Source organism: Ranitomeya variabilis, chromosome 2 (assembly GCF_051348905.1).
Source record: "Ranitomeya variabilis isolate aRanVar5 chromosome 2, aRanVar5.hap1, whole genome shotgun sequence".
Taxonomy (NCBI): domain Eukaryota; kingdom Metazoa; phylum Chordata; class Amphibia; order Anura; family Dendrobatidae; genus Ranitomeya; species Ranitomeya variabilis.
The window spans coordinates 31,791,950-31,813,893 of record NC_135233.1 but is presented as its reverse complement, the minus strand read 5'-3'; the positions used below and the strand labels follow the sequence as shown (position 1 = coordinate 31,813,893).

General features: G+C 41.7%; 1 protein-coding gene across 2 annotated transcripts in view; it reads left to right on the top strand.

Annotated features, from left to right (window-relative positions):
• MARK1 (microtubule affinity regulating kinase 1) overlaps nt 1-21,944 on the top strand; it is a 145,923-nt gene that overhangs the window by 62,425 nt on the left and 61,554 nt on the right. For both annotated transcript variants that reach the window (XM_077282249.1, XM_077282248.1), the window contains exons 2-3: nt 2,067-2,270; nt 3,491-3,544. In XM_077282249.1, the coding sequence (XP_077138364.1) occupies nt 2,067-2,270; nt 3,491-3,544 (258 nt within the window). The remainder of the gene's footprint in view (nt 1-2,066; nt 2,271-3,490; nt 3,545-21,944) is intronic.

Below are 21,944 nucleotides of genomic sequence, written 5' to 3'. Positions count from 1 at the left end.
ATTAGGATCAACCCTCCTAAGCCGTCTATATGGGCATGTAATGGTAATTTGATATCTGATGTTTTATTCCATGGAACTCCACAGAATTCTTAATATGTAAATGAGCTGTTAAGATCTATGGGTCGGACAAAACTCTCCGTGAGAATCTGCCTCCAGAGATTATTCTACTGAAAAGGGGATTTACCAGTGTGAGACATGTAACGACTGACAGTCCGCTCTCCTGATCTCACTGCTGTGTGTGATTACAGCTAGCACAGCACATTACAGCAGAGTTGAGCTTTGTCTCATTACAAACACATTCGCAGCCGCAGTTGCCCTCTCATAGTGCTGTCAGCTTTGCAGTCCTGCCCTCCCCCCCCCAGCACTAACTGCCAGTAATATGGCAGCAGAAGCACTATGATAGGACAACTGCTGCTGCAAATGTGTTTGTAATGACAAAACGCTCAGTTCTGCTGCACTGTTAGCTATGATCACACTGCAGAGCTGTGTGTGATTACAACTAGCACAGCACAGTACAGCAGAGATGAGCTTTGTCTCATTACAAGCACATTCGCGCAGCAGTTGTCCTCTCATAGTGCTGTCAGCTCTGCAGTCCTGCCCTTCTCCACCCTGCACTAACACTAACTGCCGGTAATATGGCAGCAGAAGCACTATGATTGGACAACTGCTGCTGCAAATGTCTTTGTAATGAGAAAAAGCTCAGTTCTGCTGCACTGATCTCACTGCAGAGCTGCATGTGATTATGAGAACAAAGTGTCAGTCTTTACATGTTAACTGTCATTGTAATCCTGCCTCTTATAATAATGAGCCTGCTGAAATCTCTTCAGGAAGTATGAGGGTTTTTTTTTTATTAAAAAAAAAGCCTGGTGGGAAGTTTGAAACTTGCAAGGTGTTTATATATATATATATATATATATATATATATATATATATATATATATATATATATATAATCATGATAGGAAAAAAAAAGTTGCAATTTTTTTTCCTAAATACATGCAACACACAAAACTGATTGTAAGTAATAAGCCATTTTCTGAAGACACATTCCCACTCATTGATCATCAAATATTGATTAAAATGAACACTGTGTAATACTTCAATTCCCCTGTGGGGGTGCTGCAGGGAAACTGAACTGGTTTCCATACAGATTACATCTGATTATGGAAGTCCCAGAAACCCTTCTAATATGTAGGTACAGTTCAAGGTGGAGAAGCCCTTTAGGTGCACACCGGTGGCTTAGAATGGAGCACCCCTTTGAGCACATCCACCCTGATCTGATGTGCAGTGGAGGGTGCAGCGGCTTGTTTTTCACATCGTTTGCAGTCTGTACAGTGTTCGTGTGTCCGGAGCGGGTTGTGTTACGCTGCAGTGTGCGGCTCCGGATATCATTGGTAGCTGAGATATAATTATGGCTGCGGAGGTGACGTCCGCTCGTTCTCAATGTCACCGTCTCCTGATAACCAGAGACTGATTATTCTACGGCTTTGGGTCTTGTCAGTATCACAGGATTCCCTTTACTCACTCCTACCATTGTATGAGGGGCACAGCCGCCACGTGTATGGGATCTGCTGCATGTATGGGATCTGACACGTATATGAGATCCGCCCCGTGTATAGGATCCACTGTGTCTGGGCATTATGTGGATGTCTGTCGGGGCATTATGTTGCCGCACGTCGGGGCATTATGTGGACGCGCGTCGGGGCATTATGTGGACGTGCGTCAGGGCATTATGTTGACGCGCGTCGGGGCATTATGTGGACGTCCGTCGGGGCATTATGTGGACGTGCGTCGGGGCATTATGTGGACGCGCGTTGGGGCATTATGTGGACGTCCGTCGGGGCATTATGTGGACGTGCGTCGGGGCATTATGTTGACGCGCGTCGGGGCATTATGTGGACGCGCGTTGGGGCATTATGTGGACGCGCATCGGGGCAATTTGTGGACGCGCGTCGAGGCAGTATGTGGTCGCACACCTCTTCCTGACGTAGTGGATTACTACTGCTTCTGCTCCTCTAGGTTTCCTTTGCATCCATACTGACAGTTCTCCATCTTTCTCCCCGCAGCACACATCACTGGACGGCTACCCCGAACCTCACGTCCCTCCCACAAAGTCGAGCAGCAGACAAAGCCTCCCCCGATGTCGCAACTCCATAGCGTCCACCACCGACGAGCAGCCGCACATCGGAAACTACCGCCTGCTGAAGACCATCGGTAAAGGAAACTTTGCCAAGGTGAAACTGGCCCGACATGTCCTCACGGGGAGAGAGGTGAGTGCGAATTCTGCGTCATGTCAGCACAGGCCCCCAGAATAGATTTCCCCTAATTGTTTGTCCGGCTTTGTTCACCTCGGACGGCTGCAAGAAATGTGGCAAAGTTTGCCGTCCGTGAATGAGATAGGACCGGGCAGCGCGCCAGCGCCCCAGTCAAGGCCTATTGTTGTCTGCGCTGTGCTGCCTGTACGCGGGGGGGTTATTCTGCTGTACGGTCGCATTGTGCCGCTGACGTACTCACAGTTTCCCCGGGCTCCACAACAGATGAGCCTAATGGACTTGACAGCTGCTCTGGTCTCCATTTCTTCTCTCTGACTTCCTCGCCTCACACAAGGCACATTCAGGGGGCAAAACTGGCAGAATTGTAAATTTAAAGAAGACCCGTCAGCTGTCCCCATAGGCCTGTGCTAGGAAATACTTGTATTGTCCCCTAAAATAATGATAGCGGAGTATCTGAATTGTTCCGTTCCTCCATTGTTCCTCCTGGAAATGTATCAATCCATTAAGAGTTGGCCGTTACCATTCCCGTTGTCAGTGGTGTGGGTCCCTGACACTCTTGGACTGATAGTAATACCCAGTTGTCCATCATTTTGTACAGGAGGATTATCAGGGGGACGGCACTGTTAAAAGCTCCGGTATTGTTAAAGGTGTTTTCCAATGGATACATTTTTTTTTTAAAAGGGTTAAACATAAAAAAAAACAGGTCAGGAAGTAGAGACCGTGAGGGTCCAGTAACAGGAGATCGGTATATTTCATGCAAGTATCAATTCATTCATTTTTTTCTAACCAGTCTGCAGTTGATAAACATGTTTTCTCCTCTGGACATCCCCTTTAATTGTTCCAGTACTGTTGACAGGTGTCGTTCCTCTGTTATTCCTCCTGAAAATGGAAGAATAAATTGACAAGTGGGTGTTACCAAATCATTGAATAGGTCGCGACACTCTCCCTTCTGCCCTGACAATATGAGAACGTGTTGAGACACAATCTATTAATAAAAGGGGATGGTGCGGCCCATTCACATATTTCCAGGAGTAATAACAGAGGAACAGCACAATTCAACATTTGGAGAAAAGATGATTATTTAATGGAGAACACAAGTCATGAGACACGCTGGGACCCCTGTAAATGGCCGCACTGAGATCCCTGTCCATTCAATGCAAAGTTTTTTTTTAACATGATAGATTTCTTTTTTAACCATTTCTTTCTTCAACTTGCAGGTGGCAGTGAAAATAATTGACAAGACTCAGCTAAATCCTACAAGTCTACAGAAGGTAAGACAGTCGCCATCTCATCCCCAATCACCTCACTTCTTGTATTTTTTTAGAAGATTTTGGGAAAACCCTTTAATCGAAAATTAAAGGGGTTTTCCCAAAATTGCTTGGATAGGAGAGCGGAGGTCGACCATGGGCAGCTCTTCAAAGCCCTGTTCTCAGAATCGCTGGGAGTTCCACAATCAGTAAGTGGTTTTTGGAAAACCCCTTTATGAAAATCCGCTTCCACATAGAATGATTCCAGATTCCAGTGCAATGATTTTATTTGATCGATTCATTCCCACGGATGATAAGTGGCTCAATTTTCTGGCTGTCGCTTATCTTTCTCTGATGTACCGAAATAACGTGTCAGTTCAGCCGCTGGGTTTCTCCAAGACTAAGGCCGTGTGCACACAGAGTGCTTCTGCAGAGTTTTTCGGAGCAGAAACTGAGTCATCATTTGCATTTTTTTTTTGTCTTACGCATGCAGCAGACCCGCAGAAATGGACATGCGGCAAGTCTTTTCAGAACGCAGCATGTCCTTACAATGCAGAAACAACGCAAGGACAACGCAGGTGACCTGCCAGTGACCTCAGGTGCAGATTTGGTCAGGATTTTACCTGCATAAAATCCTGACCAAATCCTGATGCAATCCTGAACGTGGACACATACCCCTCAGGTGCAGATTTGGTCAGGATTTTACCTGCATAAAATCCTGACCAAATCCTGATGCAATCCTGAACGTGGACACATACCCCTCAGGTGCAGATTTGGTCAGGATTTTACCTGCATAAAATCCTGACCAAATCCTGATGCAATCCTGAATGTGGACATACCCTAAGGCCTGTCCCACATGTCCAGATATTTCCGGTACCGGAAAAATCGGTACCGGAGTTATCCGTGTCCGTGTGCTCACGTGGCACATCAGTGTGGCACACGTGCGGCAGCCGTGTGCCGCCCATGTGCCGACTGGGTACCACACAGCAGGAGACAGCGCTAGAGATAAGCGCTGTCCCCTGCATCTGGTGCTGAAGCCGGAATTCATTCCTTCTTCCCAGCAGCGTTCGCTGAAGAGAAGGAATGAAAAATCATTGTTTTTTTATTTTTTTTGTGTGTAAAATAAAGATCCTTGTCACCGCCCCCCCTCCCACCCCCTGTGCGCCCGCCCGCTGGAAATAAAATACTCACCCGGCTCCCTCGATGCTTCCTCTCAGCGCCGCAGCTTCTTTCTGTATGAGCGGTCACGTGGTACCGCTCATTACAGTGATGAATATGCGGCTCCACCCCTATGTGCCCGCAGGATCCGTTTTTTTGACATCGACGGATGCGTCGTGTTTTTGCGGTCCGTCGTGACAAAAAAAAGATCAATGTAACTTTTTTTGTCCGTCGGCTCCGCCATTTCTGACCGCGGATACGCGGCCAGAACTCCGCCCCCTCCTCCCCGGAACTCACAATTGTGCACAACCTCCGTCGGTACGTCGGGCCGACGGTTTGTGATGGCCCCGTACCGACGGATGTGTGAAAGTAGCCTAAGGCGACATTAAGCCAGGTTAATAATGGAGAGATGTCAATAAGACACCTAGCCAATATTAATCCAATAGTCTGAAAGGGTTAAAAATACACAATAAGAATAAAGTCTTTTAATGAAATAATTACACACACAGGTTTTAACATCTTTATTGCACACTCAATCCAAGCGAAGCCCTCGTTCTTCTGTAAAAAAAAATCCAAAATAAAAAAGCAACAATATCCCATACCTGTCCGTATTGCACGCTTGGATTGAGCGTGCAATAAAGATGTTAAAACCTGGTTGTGTAATTATTTCATTAAAAGACTTTATTCTTATTTTGTATTTTTAACCCTTTCAGACTATTGGAGTAATATTGGCTAGGTGTCTTATTGACATCTCTCCATTATTAACCTGGCTTAATGTCACCTTACAATAGCAAGGTGACATTAACCCTTCATTACCCCATATCCCACCGCTACACGGGTGTGGGAAGAGAGTGGCCAAGTGCCAGAATAGGCGTATCTTACAGATGTGCCTTTTCTGGGGTGGCTGGGGGCAGATGTTTGTAGCCAGGGGGGGCCAATAACCATGGACCCTCTCCTGGCTATTAATATCTGCCCTCAGTCACTGGCTTTACCACTCTGGTGGAGAAAATTGCACGGGAGCCCACGCCATTTTTTTCCGTGATTTAACCCTTTATTTTAACACCTAGAGATCCCAAATTTTACACACAGACACTACTAACATTATTAGGGAGAGATATGTAAAAATATAACAGATATGCAATGGTTTACTGTATGTAAACCATGTTTCATATCCTGTCGGGCTCTGCAATGATTTTACAGAACCCGACAATTGAATTATCAGCTATTCTGCTATCTAACTCTCTATGAAATATATATATATATATATATATATATATATATATATATATATATATATATATATATATACACTGTATATATATATATATATATATATATATATATATATGTGTATATTTATATATCAATAATATATAACGTATAATACGGGCAAGAAAATATCGGATGATGGGAGCTGACCCATAGATTAACACTGGTCCGGGTGCTATGAGATTTCTTTTTTATCGCATAGCACTCGTCCGTATTACGGTCTAGTGTGACTCCGGCCTAACCTTGTAACTTTTTACTAGTACATAGATTTCTCCTTTTTTTTTCTTTTTTTTTTGTTATGATTATTTCTTTTCTTTTCTACATTTCATTATCGTGCTTTTTATTTTATTTTTTTATTTTATTTATTTTTATTTTTAGCAGGTAGATTAGGGCATATTCAAAGTTTACCCAGAGACACAACCCATTTCTTTTTTTTTTTTCCCAATGAAGTTGGCATGTATTCCAGGCCCAGTTGGTGGTGTTACGTCTCATGCTGGGAAAACAGCACTTCAGGCAGGATTAAAGCGTGGGGCGGTGGATTCATCAAACCATCTAATATAACTCCGCGCTCGATGAATCAGCCGCTTCAACAACTTGGCACGAAGTGATATTTTCTTTAGGGCTATAAATATCTGTTAAGGACTCGCGACCACTCGCAGAACGCTGAGCCGTGGGGAAACGTTAAGCAATGTTTTAATAAAATGATCAGTCATTTGGAACTGAAGGAGAACTCACCTGCTCCTCCACTCCTTTAGAAGATGCGTACTATGAAAGTCATCCCACTTAAAACTCATTTTTCTTCCATTTTCACACTGAGTTTTTGGAGGAGCTAAAAAAACCCAGGAGTTTTTCCAGCAGAAACTGCTTCAGGAAACGCTGTACTCCCAGGAAAGTTTTTCTTTTCCCGAAGTGGCTTTGAAGAAGTTTTGAACAAATTTGGAAAAAGTTGAAATTTTTTTAAGGAGATGGGAAACTCTCCAAATCCTCCTCAAAGACTCAAAATTCCACATGATACTGTGAACAGTTAAGATGAAAGAATCTCTAAAGGGCCTAAAGTTATAGATGACGCATTTCCTTTGTATTTTAGGCCAAAAAAAATATATATATATTTTAATCTTTTACATTTTAAAAGTTACAAAAAGGAAAATGAGCCAATGCAAAAGTTTGGGCACCCTGCATGGTTACTACCCCCTTTGGCAAGTATCACAACTGGAAAACACTTTTTGTAGCCGGACAAGAGTCTTTCAATTTTCCTTTTAGGGATTTTCATTCATTCTTCCAGTTCTGTGAGATTCCTCGGTCTTATAGCCACAGATTCTCAATGATGTTCAGATCAGGGGACTGTGAGGGCCATTGTAAAACCTTCAGCTTGCGCCTTGTAGAAGCCATCCACTTCCTCTTTTCAACTTAAGCTTTTTTACATATGGTGTTATGTTTGCATCAAGAATTTGATGACATTTAATTGAATCCATTCTTCCCTATACCCATGAAATGTTCCCCATGCCATTGGCTGCAACACAACCCCAAAGCATTACTGTATTTTTCGGACTATAAGACGCACCGGACCATAAGATGCCCTCCAAATTTTGGGGTGGAAAATAGCAGAAAAAAGATTTTTATAATATGGGGGTTCATCTTATTGTCCGAATTTAAGGTATCTTACCTGAGAGCCAGCGGTGGTACAGTGGGATCACAGAAGGCAGGGTCTCTTCCTCAGGAAGCCGGCAGTGGTAGAAGTGAGGCAGTGCTGCAGTCCCGGGTGTGATGCTGCGGGTCCAGTGTCAGAGGCAGAGCTGGAGCAAGGTCCCATCCTCAGGATGCCGGCAGCGGCAGAGTGGTGGTGATGCTGCGGCGGTGGGCAGTGCGGAGTGCACCTGAGCAGGGTCCCTTCTTCAGGATGCCGGTGGCAGAAATGTTGCGGTGCCGCTGCCCGGTGTCCACGGTGAGCAGACTGCATCACCGGTTTCCCTGCGGCCATCTTCCTGAAGCCGTGGGCCGCCGGAGGCTTCAGAAAAATGGCCGCCAGAGGCCACGCGTGTACAGATTGAGATCTCGGCTGCCATTTTCCTGAAGGCGAGTGCCGCCGAGATTTCAGTCTGCCGCCGGCATCCTGAAGAAGGGACCCTGCTCAGGTGCACTCCACACCGCCCTGTCATGATCTCTGCAGGCAGAGATCATAGCAAGCCTATAGAGGGACAAGCTCTCGGAAGATGGAACTATACTGACCATGAACTAAGCCTGCCGCGCAACTAGAAATAGCCAGGTAGCATTTCCTATTTATAGCTAGATGCCCAGCTCTGGCCTAAGACCTAAATAGCTAGCAGAGGGAAATATAAGACCTGGCTCACCTCTAGAGAAATATTCCAAAGAAAACAGTAGCCCCCCACATATAATGACGGTGAGTTCAGATGAAACAACAAACGCAGCAGGAAAATAGTCTTAGCAAATTTGAGGTCCGCTTACTAGATAGCAGAAGACAGATAGTATACTTTCATGGTCAGCAGAAAAACACTAACAAAACACCATCCAGAGATTACCTTAAACTCTGGCATTAACTCATAACGCCAGAGTAGCAATCCCTGATCAACGAGAGCTTTCCAGACACAGTAACAAAACTTCAGCTGTGAACTGGAACAAATAGGCAAAACAAAACATGGACAAAAGTCCAACTTATCTAGTAGTTGTCTAGAAGCAGGAACAAGCACTGAGAGGCATCAGATAACATTGATGACCGGCAAGAAACCACCAGAGAAATGAGCTTAAATAGCGACACCCACTACTGATGGAATCAGGTGAAACAGGAAAGAGGATGACAAGTCCAATTCCACAAGCGGCCACCGGGGGAGCCCAGAATCCAAATTCACAACAGTACCCCCCCCTCAAGGAGGGGGCACCGAACCCTCACCAGATCCACCAGGGCGACCAGGATGAGCCCTATGGAAGGCACGAACAAGATCAGAAGCATGAACATCAGATGCATTGACCCAAGAATTATCCTCCTGGCCGTAACCCTTCCAGTTGACCAGATACTGGAGTTTCCGTCTGGAAACACGAGAGTCCAAAATTTTCTCCACAACGTACTCCAACTCACCCTCAACCAACACCGGAGCAGGAGGCTCAACTGAAGGTACAACAGGTACCTCATACCTGCGCAATAACGACCGATGAAAAACGTTATGAATGGAAAAGGACGCAGGGAGGTCCAAACGGAAAGAAACAGGATTAAGAATCTCCAATATTCTATAAGGGCCGATGAACCGAGGTTTAAACTTAGGAGAAGAGACCCTCATAGGGACAAAACGAGAAGACAACCACACTAAATCTCCAACACAAAGCCGAGAACCAACACGACGATGACGGTTGGCAAAACGCTGAGTCTTCTCCTGGGACAACTTCAAATTGTCCATAACCTGCCCCCAGATGTGATGCAATCTCTCCACCACCGCATCCACTCCAGGACAATCCGAGGATTCCACCTGACCGGAGGAAAATCGAGGGTGAAACCCCGAATTACAGAAAAACGGGGACACCAAGGTGGAAGAACTGGCCCGATTATTGAGGGCGAACTCTGCCAATGGCAAAAAAGCAACCCAATCATCCTGGTCAGCAGAGACAAAACACCTCAGATATGTCTCAAGGGTCTGATTAGTCCGCTCGGTCTGGCCATTAGTCTGAGGGTGAAAAGCAGATGAAAAAGACAAATCTATGCCCATCCTAGCACAGAATGCCCGCCAAAATCTAGACACAAATTGGGTACCTCTGTCAGAAACAATATTCTCAGGAATACCGTGCAATCGGACAACATTCTGAAAAAACAGAGGAACCAACTCAGAAGAAGAAGGCAACTTGGGCAGAGGAACCAAATGGACCATTTTAGAGAAACGGTCACAGACCACCCAGATGACAGACATCTTCTGGGAAACAGGCAGATCTGAAATAAAATCCATCGAGATGTGTGTCCAAGGCCTCTTAGGAATAGGCAAGGGCAACAGCAGTCCGCTAGCCCGAGAACTACAAGACTTGGCCCGAGCACAAACGTCACATGACTGCACAAAGACTCGCACATCTCGTGACAGAGAAGGCCACCAGAAGGATCTTGCCACCAAATCCCTGGTACCAAAAATTCCAGGATGACCTGCCAATGCAGAAGAATGTACCTCAGAGATGACTCTGCTGGTCCAATCATCCGGAACAAACAGTCTATCAGGCGGACAACGATCCGGTCTATCCGCCTGAAACTCTTGCAAGGACCGCCGCAGATCAGGAGAAACGGCCGACAAAATTACTCCCTCCCTAAGGATACCTGTGGGTTCAGAATTACCAGGAGAGTCCGGGTCAAAACTCCTAGAAAGGGCATCTGCCTTAACATTCTTAGAACCCGGTAGGTATGACACCACAAAATTAAAGCGAGAAAAAAACAAAGACCAGCGCGCCTGTCTAGGATTCAGGCGTCTGGCAGTCTCAAGATAAATCAAATTTTTGTGGTCAGTCAATACCACCACCTGATGCCTAGCCCCCTCGAGCCAATGGCGCCACTCCTCAAACGCCCACTTCATGGCCAAAAGCTCCCGATTCCCAACATCATAATTCCGCTCTGCGGGCGAAAATTTGCGAGAAAAGAAGGCACAAGGCCTAATGACGGAGCAGTCGGAACCTTTCTGCGACAACACTGCCCCAGCTCCGATCTCCGAAGCGTCAACCTCAACCTGAAAAGGCAGATTCACATCAGGCTGACGCAACACAGGGGCAGAGGCAAAACGGCGCTTAAGCTCCTGAAAGGCCTCTACAGCATGAGGGGACCAATTAGCAACATCAGCGCCTTGTCTGGTCAAATCAGTCAGTGGTTTAACGACATCCGAAAAACCAGCAATAAATCGGCGGTAAAAGTTGGCAAAGCCCAAAAATCTCTGAAGACCCTTAAGAGAGGAGGGCTGAGTCCAGTCACAAATAGCTTGCACCTTGACGGGATCCATCTCAATGGAAGAGGGAGAAAAAATATACCCCAAAAAGGAAATTTTCTGGACCCCAAAAACGCACTTAGACCCCTTCACACATAAAGAATTAGACCGCAGAACCTGAAAAACTCTCCTGACCTGCTGGACATGAGAGTCCCAGTCATCAGAAAAAATCAGAATATCATCCAGATATATTATCATAAATTTATCCAGAAAATCGCGGAAAATATCATGCATAAAAGACTGGAAAACTGAAGGGGCATTAGAAAGACCAAAAGGCATGACCAAATACTCAAAGTGGCCCTCGGGCGTATTAAATGCGGTCTTCCACTCATCCCCCTGCCTGATCCGCACCAAATTATACGCCCCACGAAGATCAATTTTAGAGAACCACTTAGCACCCTCTATACGAGCAAACAAATCAGTAAGCAATGGCAATGGGTATTGATACTTAACAGTGATCTTATTCAGAAGCCGATAATCAATACATGGTCTCAAAGAGCCGTCTTTTTTTGAGACAAAGAAAAACCCAGCTCCCAAGGGAGAAGAAGATGGACGAATATGTCCCTTTTCCAAAGACTCCTTTATATATTCCCGCATAGCAGCATGTTCCGGCACAGACAAATTAAACAAACGACCCTTTGGATATTTACAACCCGGTATCAAATCTATGGCACAATCGCACTCACGGTGCGGAGGTAACGACCCAAGCTTGGGTTCGTCAAAGACGTCTTGATAATCAGAGAGGAACTCAGGGACTTCAGAGGGAATGGACGACGAAATAGAAACCAAAGGTACGTCCCCATGAATACCCTTACATCCCCAGCTCAACACAGACATTGCTCTCCAGTCCAAGACTGGGTTGTGAGACTGCAACCATGGCAATCCCAGTACCAAATCGTCATGTAAATTATACAGCACCAGGAAACGAATAATCTCCTGGTGATCCGGATTGATACGCATGGTTACTTGTGTCCAGTATTGTGGTTTATTATTAGCCAATGGGGTGGAGTCAATCCCCTTCAGAGGAATAAGAGTCTCCAAAGGCTCTAAATCAAAACCACAACGATTGGCAAAGGACCAATCCATAAGACTCAGAGCGGCGCCAGAGTCAACATAGGCGTCCGTGGCAATGGATGACAAAGAGCAAATCAGGGTTACAGACAAAATAAACTTAGACTGAATGGTGCCAATGGAAACAGACTTATCAAGCTTCTTTGTACGCCTAGAGCATGCCGATATAACATGAGTAGAATCCCCACAATAGAAACACAATCCATTCTTCCGTCTAAAATTCTGTCGCTCGCTCCTGGACAGAATTCTATCACACTGCATACTTTCTGGCGTCTTTTCCATAGACACCGCCAGATGGTGCACCGGTTTGCGCTCCCGCAGACGCCTATCAATCTGAATAGCCATTGTCATGGACTCATTCAGACCTGCAGGCAAAGGGAACCCCACCATAACATCCTTAACGGCATCAGAGAGACCTTCTCTGAAAGTTGCCGCCAAGGCGCACTCATTCCACTGAGTAAGCACAGACCAATTACGGAATTTTTGGCAGAAAACTTCAGCTTCGTCTTGCCCCTGAGATAGTGCCATCAAAGTTTTTTCTGCCTGAAGTTCCAAATGAGGTTCCTCATAAAGCAAGCCCAAGGCCAGAAAAAACGCATCCACATCGCGTAACGCAGGATCCCCTGCTGGCAATGAGAAGGCCCAATCTTGAGGGTCACCCCTGAGCAAGGAAATCACAATCCTAACCTGCTGAGCAGGGTCTCCAGCTGAACGAGACTTCAGGGACAAATAAAGCTTACAATTATTTCGGAAATTCTGGAAGCTAGCTCTATTCCCTGTGAAGAACTCCGGCAAAGGAATTCTCGGCTCAGATACCGGAGCATGTACCACAAAATCTTGTAAATTTTGTACTTTCGTGATGAGATTATTCAAACCCGCAGTTACACTCTGGAGATCCATTATTGTCAGGTGCACACAGAGCATACAGAGATTAGGAGGAGAGAGAGAAAAAAGACTGCAGCAAGGCAGACTGGAGGAAAAAAAAAAAAAAAAAAATTCCAGCAGACTTCTTATAACTCTCCTTTCTCAACCTGGGTCTTTAACACTTTAATGGCCGGTCAAACTGTCATGATCTCTGCAGGCAGAGATCATAGCAAGCCTATAGAGGGACAAGCTCTCGGAAGATGGAACTATACTGACCATGAACTAAGCCTGCCGCGCAACTAGAAATAGCCAGGTAGCATTTCCTATTTATAGCTAGATGCCCAGCTCTGGCCTAAGACCTAAATAGCTAGCAGAGGGAAATATAAGACCTGGCTCACCTCTAGAGAAATATTCCAAAGAAAACAGTAGCCCCCCACATATAATGACGGTGAGTTCAGATGAAACAACAAACGCAGCAGGAAAATAGTCTTAGCAAATTTGAGGTCCGCTTACTAGATAGCAGAAGACAGATAGTATACTTTCATGGTCAGCAGAAAAACACTAACAAAACACCATCCAGAGATTACCTTAAACTCTGGCATTAACTCATAACGCCAGAGTAGCAATCCCTGATCAACGAGAGCTTTCCAGACACAGTAACAAAACTTCAGCTGTGAACTGGAACAAATAGGCAAAACAAAACATGGACAAAAGTCCAACTTATCTAGTAGTTGTCTAGAAGCAGGAACAAGCACTGAGAGGCATCAGATAACATTGATGACCGGCAAGAAACCACCAGAGAAATGAGCTTAAATAGCGACACCCACTACTGATGGAATCAGGTGAAACAGGAAAGAGGATGACAAGTCCAATTCCACAAGCGGCCACCGGGGGAGCCCAGAATCCAAATTCACAACACCGCCCACCGCCGCAGCATCGACACACCTCTGCCGCAACCTCCCTGTAAGCCTGCGTTTGCACTATAAGATGCCCCCCCCCCCATTTTCCTCCCAAATTTTTTTGGGGAAAAGTGCTTCTTATAGTCCGAAAAATACGGTAATTGATCCACCCTCATGGTGGATGGTTGATGGTTGGCGAGATGTTCTTTTCCTGAAATTCTATGCCCTTTTTTCTCCTCGCATACCTTTGATTTTTGTGGCCAAAGAGTTCTATTTTAACCTCATCGGTCTACAGGACTTGTTTCCAAACTGCATCAGGCTTGTTTAGATGTTCTTTTGCATACTTTTAACTCTGAATTTTGTGTTGAGGACGCAAGAGAGGTTTTCTTCTGATGACTGTTCCATGAAGGTTATATTTGTGCAGGTGTCTCTGAACAGTAAAACAATGTAGCACAACTCCACAGTCTGCTAAATCTTTCTGAAGGTATTATGCAGTCAATTTGGGGTTCTGATTTCTTTCTCAAGCAATCCTATGAGCAGCTCTCACTGAAGTTTTTCTTGGTCTTCCAGATCTTATCTTGACCTCCACTGTTCCTCTCAACTGCCATTTCCTAATTACATTTGCTAATTACTTGAAAATGCTTGGATATCTTCTTATAGTCTTCTCCTACTTTGTGCCTTCCATCTTTTTCATTTTCAGAGTGCTCGGCAGCTGCTTAGAAGAACCATGGCTGCTGTTTTTGGCACAAGGTTAGAGGACGCTGGGTTTTACAAAGTTGGGAGATTTAAATCACTTGGCCTTTCCCAACGATGATAGTGAACAATCCATAACCCTAACAGGATAATATTAAGGTCCGAAACTTTGGTCAAAGTTATCTGAGCACACAAATCTCCAAGGGTGCCCACAGGTTCGCATCTGCCCATTACCCTTTTTGTAATTTTTCAAATGAAAAAAGAAAATGAATATATATATATATATATATATATATATATATATATATATATATATATTTTATTTATTCATTTATTTTTTTTGCCTAATATACAAAGGAAATGTGTCATCTTTAACTTTAGGCTTTTTAGAGATCATTTCCTCTTCAGCTTGCTTAACTGTTTACAATAGCAGTAATTTTTACCAGGGGTGCCCAAACTCTTACATGCCACTGTACAAGGGTAAAACCCTGTAAAAATACAGAAACAAATCTACATGTAGCCCTCTGCTAAATTTATGTCCTTTATGTGTGAACATACTCTTACAGCATTGCAGGTGACTGTCATGTCTTTATTCATGAGGAATAACAGTATTTCTGGCCATTGTATGACTTGTCTCATGCATTCTTCACCAGCTTTCCCCTCTGCAGGCCCTATATCTAATTTTCAGTTGTCTCTGAGCTAATGGGTATAGACCGACTGATATGACGTCTCCCAAACACAGGCCACACAGACAGGAGAGATTCCTGCTCTGCTGTCTCTATATTGTACATGTTTGGAAACAGCATCAGCATGGAGGACATTATGCAGCAAAACTGAGCTGTGTAGCTGTGAATCCAGCTCTGGGATGAGATAAAACACTTAACAGCACCATCTCTGTTTATCATCTCCCCATAGACTTCAATTGGTAATCTGATTCTTAAGTGTTTTGTCTTTTCTGAGCCAGAAAGATTTTTTAGCTTTTCAGAGAGTTCAGAAGTGGCTCATAAGTGGAGAAATAAGCAGATTTATCGGATAAGTTTCATATATTTGCTTGTATTATGGACTGTGACCATTTAGGGGAATTTTGCTTTTGCCAACAGCCCTGTGGCCCCATTATCTCAGAATTTTAGGCCAATGAGTAGTAGGGTTTCAGAGGTCTCCCTATATCCCCCTGATTATGACCTCCGCAGGTTTCTTCCACCGTTCTTCCCTATTTATAAGTTCTTGTTCCCGGCTTCTTATCTGAAGGATCTGTGAAGAATCTGACTTGATGGAATCTTTCAATCTCAGCCACGGCCTTCTCATCATCCTCCAACCTGTAATTTCATTACTTAGGGATTTACTTATGATCTATCTGGGCACCGTGCCCGGTCCACTTTAGTAATGGAGAAAGTCATATCATGTCTTATACAGGTTGTACATTTCTTTACAACCATCAACGTGCAAGACACATTTACTTCTTCTGTATTTACTCAAATTTATGTGCCAAGTTTTTTTTATAATTTGTAAAGCGCTGCGGAATATGTTGGCGCTATATAAATAAAATTATTATTATTATTATTATTATTATTATTATTATTAAATGTTATTTCTCTGGTTGGAAAAAAAAAATCAATGAAATTAAATGTTTAAAAAAATTTGTAAAAAAGAACAAATTTTTTTGAAAAAAAATCTTGAAGTCAATGAAAATAAATAGTTAAAATATTAAACAATAAAGCATACATATTTTGAATTCTTGAAATCAGGGAAATTATATAATAATAATAATATTTCTTAAAAGAAAAAAGTTTAAAAATGCTTGAAATCAAGGAAATGAAATGGTTAAAATATGTCTAAAAAGGGAAAAACTCTTTGAAAAAAAATTCTTGAAATGAAGGAAGTTAGGTGGTTGAAATATTTCTAAAAAACGATAAAAGAAATTGGAAAATTTTAAAAATGAAGACGATTAATGGTAAATAGTTTAAAATATTTCTAAAAAAGAAAAAAAAATTGAAACATTCTTAAAAAGAAGGAAATTAAATAGAATATTTCAAAATAAAACAAATTCTAAAAAAAGGAAATTAATTCGTTTAAAATAGTTCTAAATCGGGATTTTTTTTTTTTTTAGAAACTTTCCTAAAAACAAGGACTTTAAGTACGGTAGTTAAAATACGGTATTTCTAAATAAAAATGTGTGAAAAAATCTTAAAATCAAGGAAATTGAATAGTTAACATGTCTCTAAAAAAAAAAATCTGAAAAATTCTTGAAATTAAATACGGTAGTTAAAATGTTTCTAAAAAAGAAAAACTGGTGATGTATTAAGGCAGTGTGAAAAAGAAGGGGAAAAGAAGCAACCAGAGCCCCACCCCATCCAACCCTTGGGAAAGAAGAAAAGACAAAATTTATTTTGGTTATGATAAAAAATAGTCGTCGACAAGTTACTTCCACAGAGGAACAAATAGGATTCAGTCAAGGGGTTGGCCCCTTTATCAATCAAGGGGTCCATATTTCGGCCCCTGATCTGTCTCTATGGTATGTACCAGTGATCTGCATTGGATGGCACAACAATGGTGTCTTTCTGGGTTTGACCAGTTGTGCATTCACGTCCCGGGCTCTATCTTCCGAGTATAGTGGACTTTAGGAGAAGCATTGCTAATAAAATTATGGATACATTCTGTCTCTTGCTAAATTATTCATGGCGTCTTCTGCTTCCATTAGCAAAGCAGCAATATTGAGCGATGTGGAGTGGTTGTAAATGTGCTCAGGGGAACTATTGTCCGGACATTGCAGATAGTCAAGGTTGTCCGGCCCAGAAGAACGAGGAGAAACCTTCTGTTCCCAATTTCTCTTTCTCGTTGTGAGATTATGGACACTGGATAGATAGTATTGTAGTAGATTTATTATCGTACATAGGGGCAGTATTATAGTAGCTATATTCTTGTACATAGGGGCAGTATTATAGTAGTTATATTCTTGTACATAGGAGCAGTGTTATAGTAGTTATATTCTTGTACATAGGGGCAGTATTATAGTAGTTATATTCTTGTACATAGGAGCAGTGTTATAGTAGTTATATTCTTGTACATAGGGGCAGTATTATAGTAGTTATATTCTTGTACATAGGAACAGTATTATAGTAGTTATATTCTTGTACGTAGGAGCAGTATTATAGTAGTTATATTCTTGTACGTAGGAGCAGTATTATAGTAGTTATATTATTGTACATAGGGGCAGTATTATAGTAGTTATATTCTTGTACATAGGGGCAATATTATAGTAGTTATATTCTTGTACATAGGAGCAGTATTATAGTAGTTATATTCTTGTATATAGGGGCAGTATTATAGTAGTTATATTCTTGTACATAGGGGCAGTATTATAGTAGTTATATTCTTGTACATAGGAGCAGTATTATAGTAGTTATATTCTTGTACATATGAGCAGTATTATAGTAGTTATATTGTACATAGGAGCAGTATTATAGTAGTTATATTCTTGTACATAGGAGCAGTATTATAGTAGTTATATTCTTGTACATATGAGCAGTATTATAGTAGTTATATTGTACATAGGAGCAGTATTATAGTAGTTATATTCTTGTACATAGGGGCAGTATTATAGTAGTTATATTCGTGTACATAGGGGCAGTATTATAGTAGTTATATTCGTGTACATAGGGGCAGTATTATAGAAGTTATATTCTTGTACATAGGAGCAGTATTATAGTAGTTATATTCGTGTACATAGGGGCAGTATTATAGTAGTTATATTCTTGTACATATGGACAGTATTATAGGAGTTATATTCTTGTACATAGGAGCAGTATTATAGTAGTTATATCCTTGTACATAGGAGCAGTATTATGGTAATTATATTCTTGTACATAGGGGCAGTATTATAGTAGTTATATTCTTGTACATAGGAGCAGTATTATGGTAATTATATTCTTGTACATAGGGGCAGTATTATAGTATTTATATTGTACATAGGGGCAGTATTATAGGAGTTATATTCTTGTACATAGGAGCAGTATTATAGTAGTTATATTCTTGCACATAGGGGCAGTATTATAGTAGTTATATTCTTGTACATAGGAGCAGTATTATGGTAATTATATTCTTGTACATAGGGGCAGTATTATAGTATTTATATTGTACATAGGGGCAGTATTATAGGAGTTATATTCTTGTACATAGGGGCAGTATTATAGTAGTTATATTCTTGCACATAGGGGCAGTATTATAGTAGTTATATTCTTGTACATAGGGGCAGTATTATAGTAGTTATATTCTTGTACATGGGAGCAGTATTATAGTAGTTATATTCTTGTACATACGGGCAGTATTATAGTAGTTATATTCTTGTACATAGAGGCAGTATTATAGTAGTTATATTCTTGTACATAGGAGCAGTATTATAGTAGTTATATTCCTGTACATAGAGGCAGTATTATAGTAGTTATATTCTTTTACATAGAGGCAGTATTATAGTAGTTATATTCTTGTACATAGGGGCAGTATTATAGTAGTTATATTCTTGTACATAGGAGCAGTATTATAGTAGTTATATTCTTGTACATAGGAGCAGTATTATAGTAGTTATATTCTTGTACACAGGAGCAGTATTATAGTAGTTATATTCTTGTACATAGGGGCAGTATTATAGTAGTTATAGTCTTGTACATAGGAGCAGTATTATGGTAGTTATATTCTTGTACATGGGGCAGTATTATAGTAGTTATATTCTTGTACATTGGAGCAGTATTATAGTAGTTATATTCTTGTACATAGGAGCGGTATTATAGTAGTTATATTCCTGTACATAGGAGCAGTATTATAGTAGTTATATTTTTGTACATAGGGACAGTATTATAGTAGTTATATTCCTGTACATAGGAGCAGTATTATAATAGTTATATTCTTGCACATAGGAGCAGTATTATAGTAGTTATATTCTTGTACATAGGAGCAGTATTATAGTAGTTATATTCTTGCACATAGAGGGCAGTATTATAGAAGTTATATTCTTGTACACAGGAGCAGTATTATAGTAGTTATATTCTTGTACATAGGAGCAGTATTATAGTAGTTACCGTATATTCCTGTACATAGGATCAATATTATAGTAGTTATATTCTTGTACATGGGGCAGTATTATAGTAGTTATATTCTTGTACATAGGAGCAGTATTATAGTAGTTATATTCTTGTACATTGGAGCAGTATTATAGTAGTTATATTCTTGTACATAGGAGCAGTATTATAGTAGTTATATTCCTGTACATAGGATCGGTATTATAGTAGTTATATTCTTGTACATAGGAGCAGTATTATAGTAGTTATATTTTTGTACATAGGGACAGTATTATAGTAGTTATATTCTTGTACATAGGAGCAGTATTATAGTAGTTATATTCTTGTACATAGGAGCAGTATTATAGTAGTTATATTCTTGTACATAGGAGCAGTATTATAGTAGTTACCGTATATTCCTGTACATAGGATCAATATTATAGTAGTTATATTCTTGTACATAGGAGCAGTATTATAGTAGTTATATTCTTGTATATAGGGGCAGTATTATAGTAGTTATATTCTTGTACATAGGAGCAGGATTATAGTAGTTATATTCTTGTACATAGGGGCAGTATTATAGTAGTTATATTCTTGTACATAGGGGCAGTATTATAGTAGTTATATTCTTGTACATAGGGGCAGTATTATAGTAGTTATATTATTGTACATAGGGGCAGTATTATAGTAGTTATATTCTTGTATATAGGGGCAGTATTATAGTAGTTATATTCCTGTACATTGGGGCAGTATTATAGTAGTTATATTCTTGTACATAGGGGCAGTATTATAGTAGTTATATTCCTGTATATAGGGGCAGTATTATAGTAGTTATATTCTTGTACATTGGGGCAGTATTATAGTAGTTATATTCTTGTACATAGGAGCAGTATTATAGTAGTTATATTCTTGTACACAGGGGCAGTATTATAGTAGTTATATTCTTGTACATAGGAGCAGTATTATAGTAGTTATATTCTTGTACATAGGAGCTGTATTATAGTAGTTATATTCTTGTACATAGGATCAGTATTATAGTAGTTACAGTGGGGCAAAAAAGTATTTAGTCAGTCAGCAATAGTGCAAGTTCCACCACTTAAAAAGATGAGAGGCGTCTGTAATTTACATCATAGGTAGACCTCAACTATGGGAGACAAACTGAGAAAAAAAAATCCAGAAAATCACATTGTCTGTTTTTTTATCATTTTATTTGCATTTTATGGTGGAAAATAAGTATTTGGTCAGAAACAAAATTTCATCTCAATACTTTGTAATATATCCTTTGTTGGCAATGACAGAGGTCAAACGTTTTCTGTAAGTCTTCACAAGGTTGCCACACACTGTTGTTGGTATGTTGGCCCATTCCTCCATGCAAATCTCCTCTAGAGCAGTGATGTTTTTGGCTTTTCGCTTGGCAACACGGACTTTCAACTCCCTCCAAAGGTTTTCTATAGGGTTGAGATCTGGAGACTGGCTAGGCCACTCCAGGACCTTGAAATGCTTCTTACGAAGCCACTCCTTCGTTGCCCTGGCGGTGTGCTTTGGATCATTGTCATGTTGAAAGACCCAGCCACGTTTCATCTTCAATGCCCTTGCTGATGGAAGGAGGTTTGCACTCAAAATCTCACGATACATGGCCCCATTCATTCTTTCATGTACCCGGATCAGTCGTCCTGGCCCCTTTGCAGAGAAACAGCCCCAAAGCATGATGTTTCCACCACCATGCTTTACAGTAGGTATGGTGTTTGATGGATGCAACTCAGTATTCTTTTTCCTCCAAACACGACAAGTTGTGTTTCTACCAAACAGTTCCAGTTTGGTTTCATCAGACCATATGACATTCTCCCAAAACTCCTCTGGATCATCCAAATGCTCTCTAGCAAACTTCAGACGGGCCCGGACATGTACTGGCTTAAGCAGTGGGACACGTCTGGCACTGCAGGATCTGAGTCCATGGTGGCGTAGTGTGTTACTTATGGTAGGCCTTGTTACATTGGTCCCAGCTCTCTGCAGTTCATTCACTAGGTCCCCCCGCGTGGTTCTGGGATTTTTGCTCACCGTTCTTGTGATCATTCTGACCCCACGGGGTGGGATTTTGCGTGGAGCCCCAGATCGAGGGAGATTATCAGTGGTCTTGTATGTCTTCCATTTTCTAATTATTGCTCCCACTGTTGATTTCTTCACTCCAAGCTGGTTGGCTATTGCAGATTCAGTCTTCCCAGCCTGGTGCAGGGCTACAATTTTGTTTCTGGTGTCCTTTGACAGCTCTTTAGTCTTCACCATAGTGGAGTTTGGAGTCAGACTGTTTGAGGGTGTGCACAGGTGTCTTTTTATACTGATAACAAGTTTAAACAGGTGCCATTACTACAGGTAATGAGTGGAGGAAAGAGGAGACTCTTAGGGTATGTTTCCACGGTCAGGATGGCCGGCGGTATCGCCGCAGCGGGGAAGCCGCTCGGTG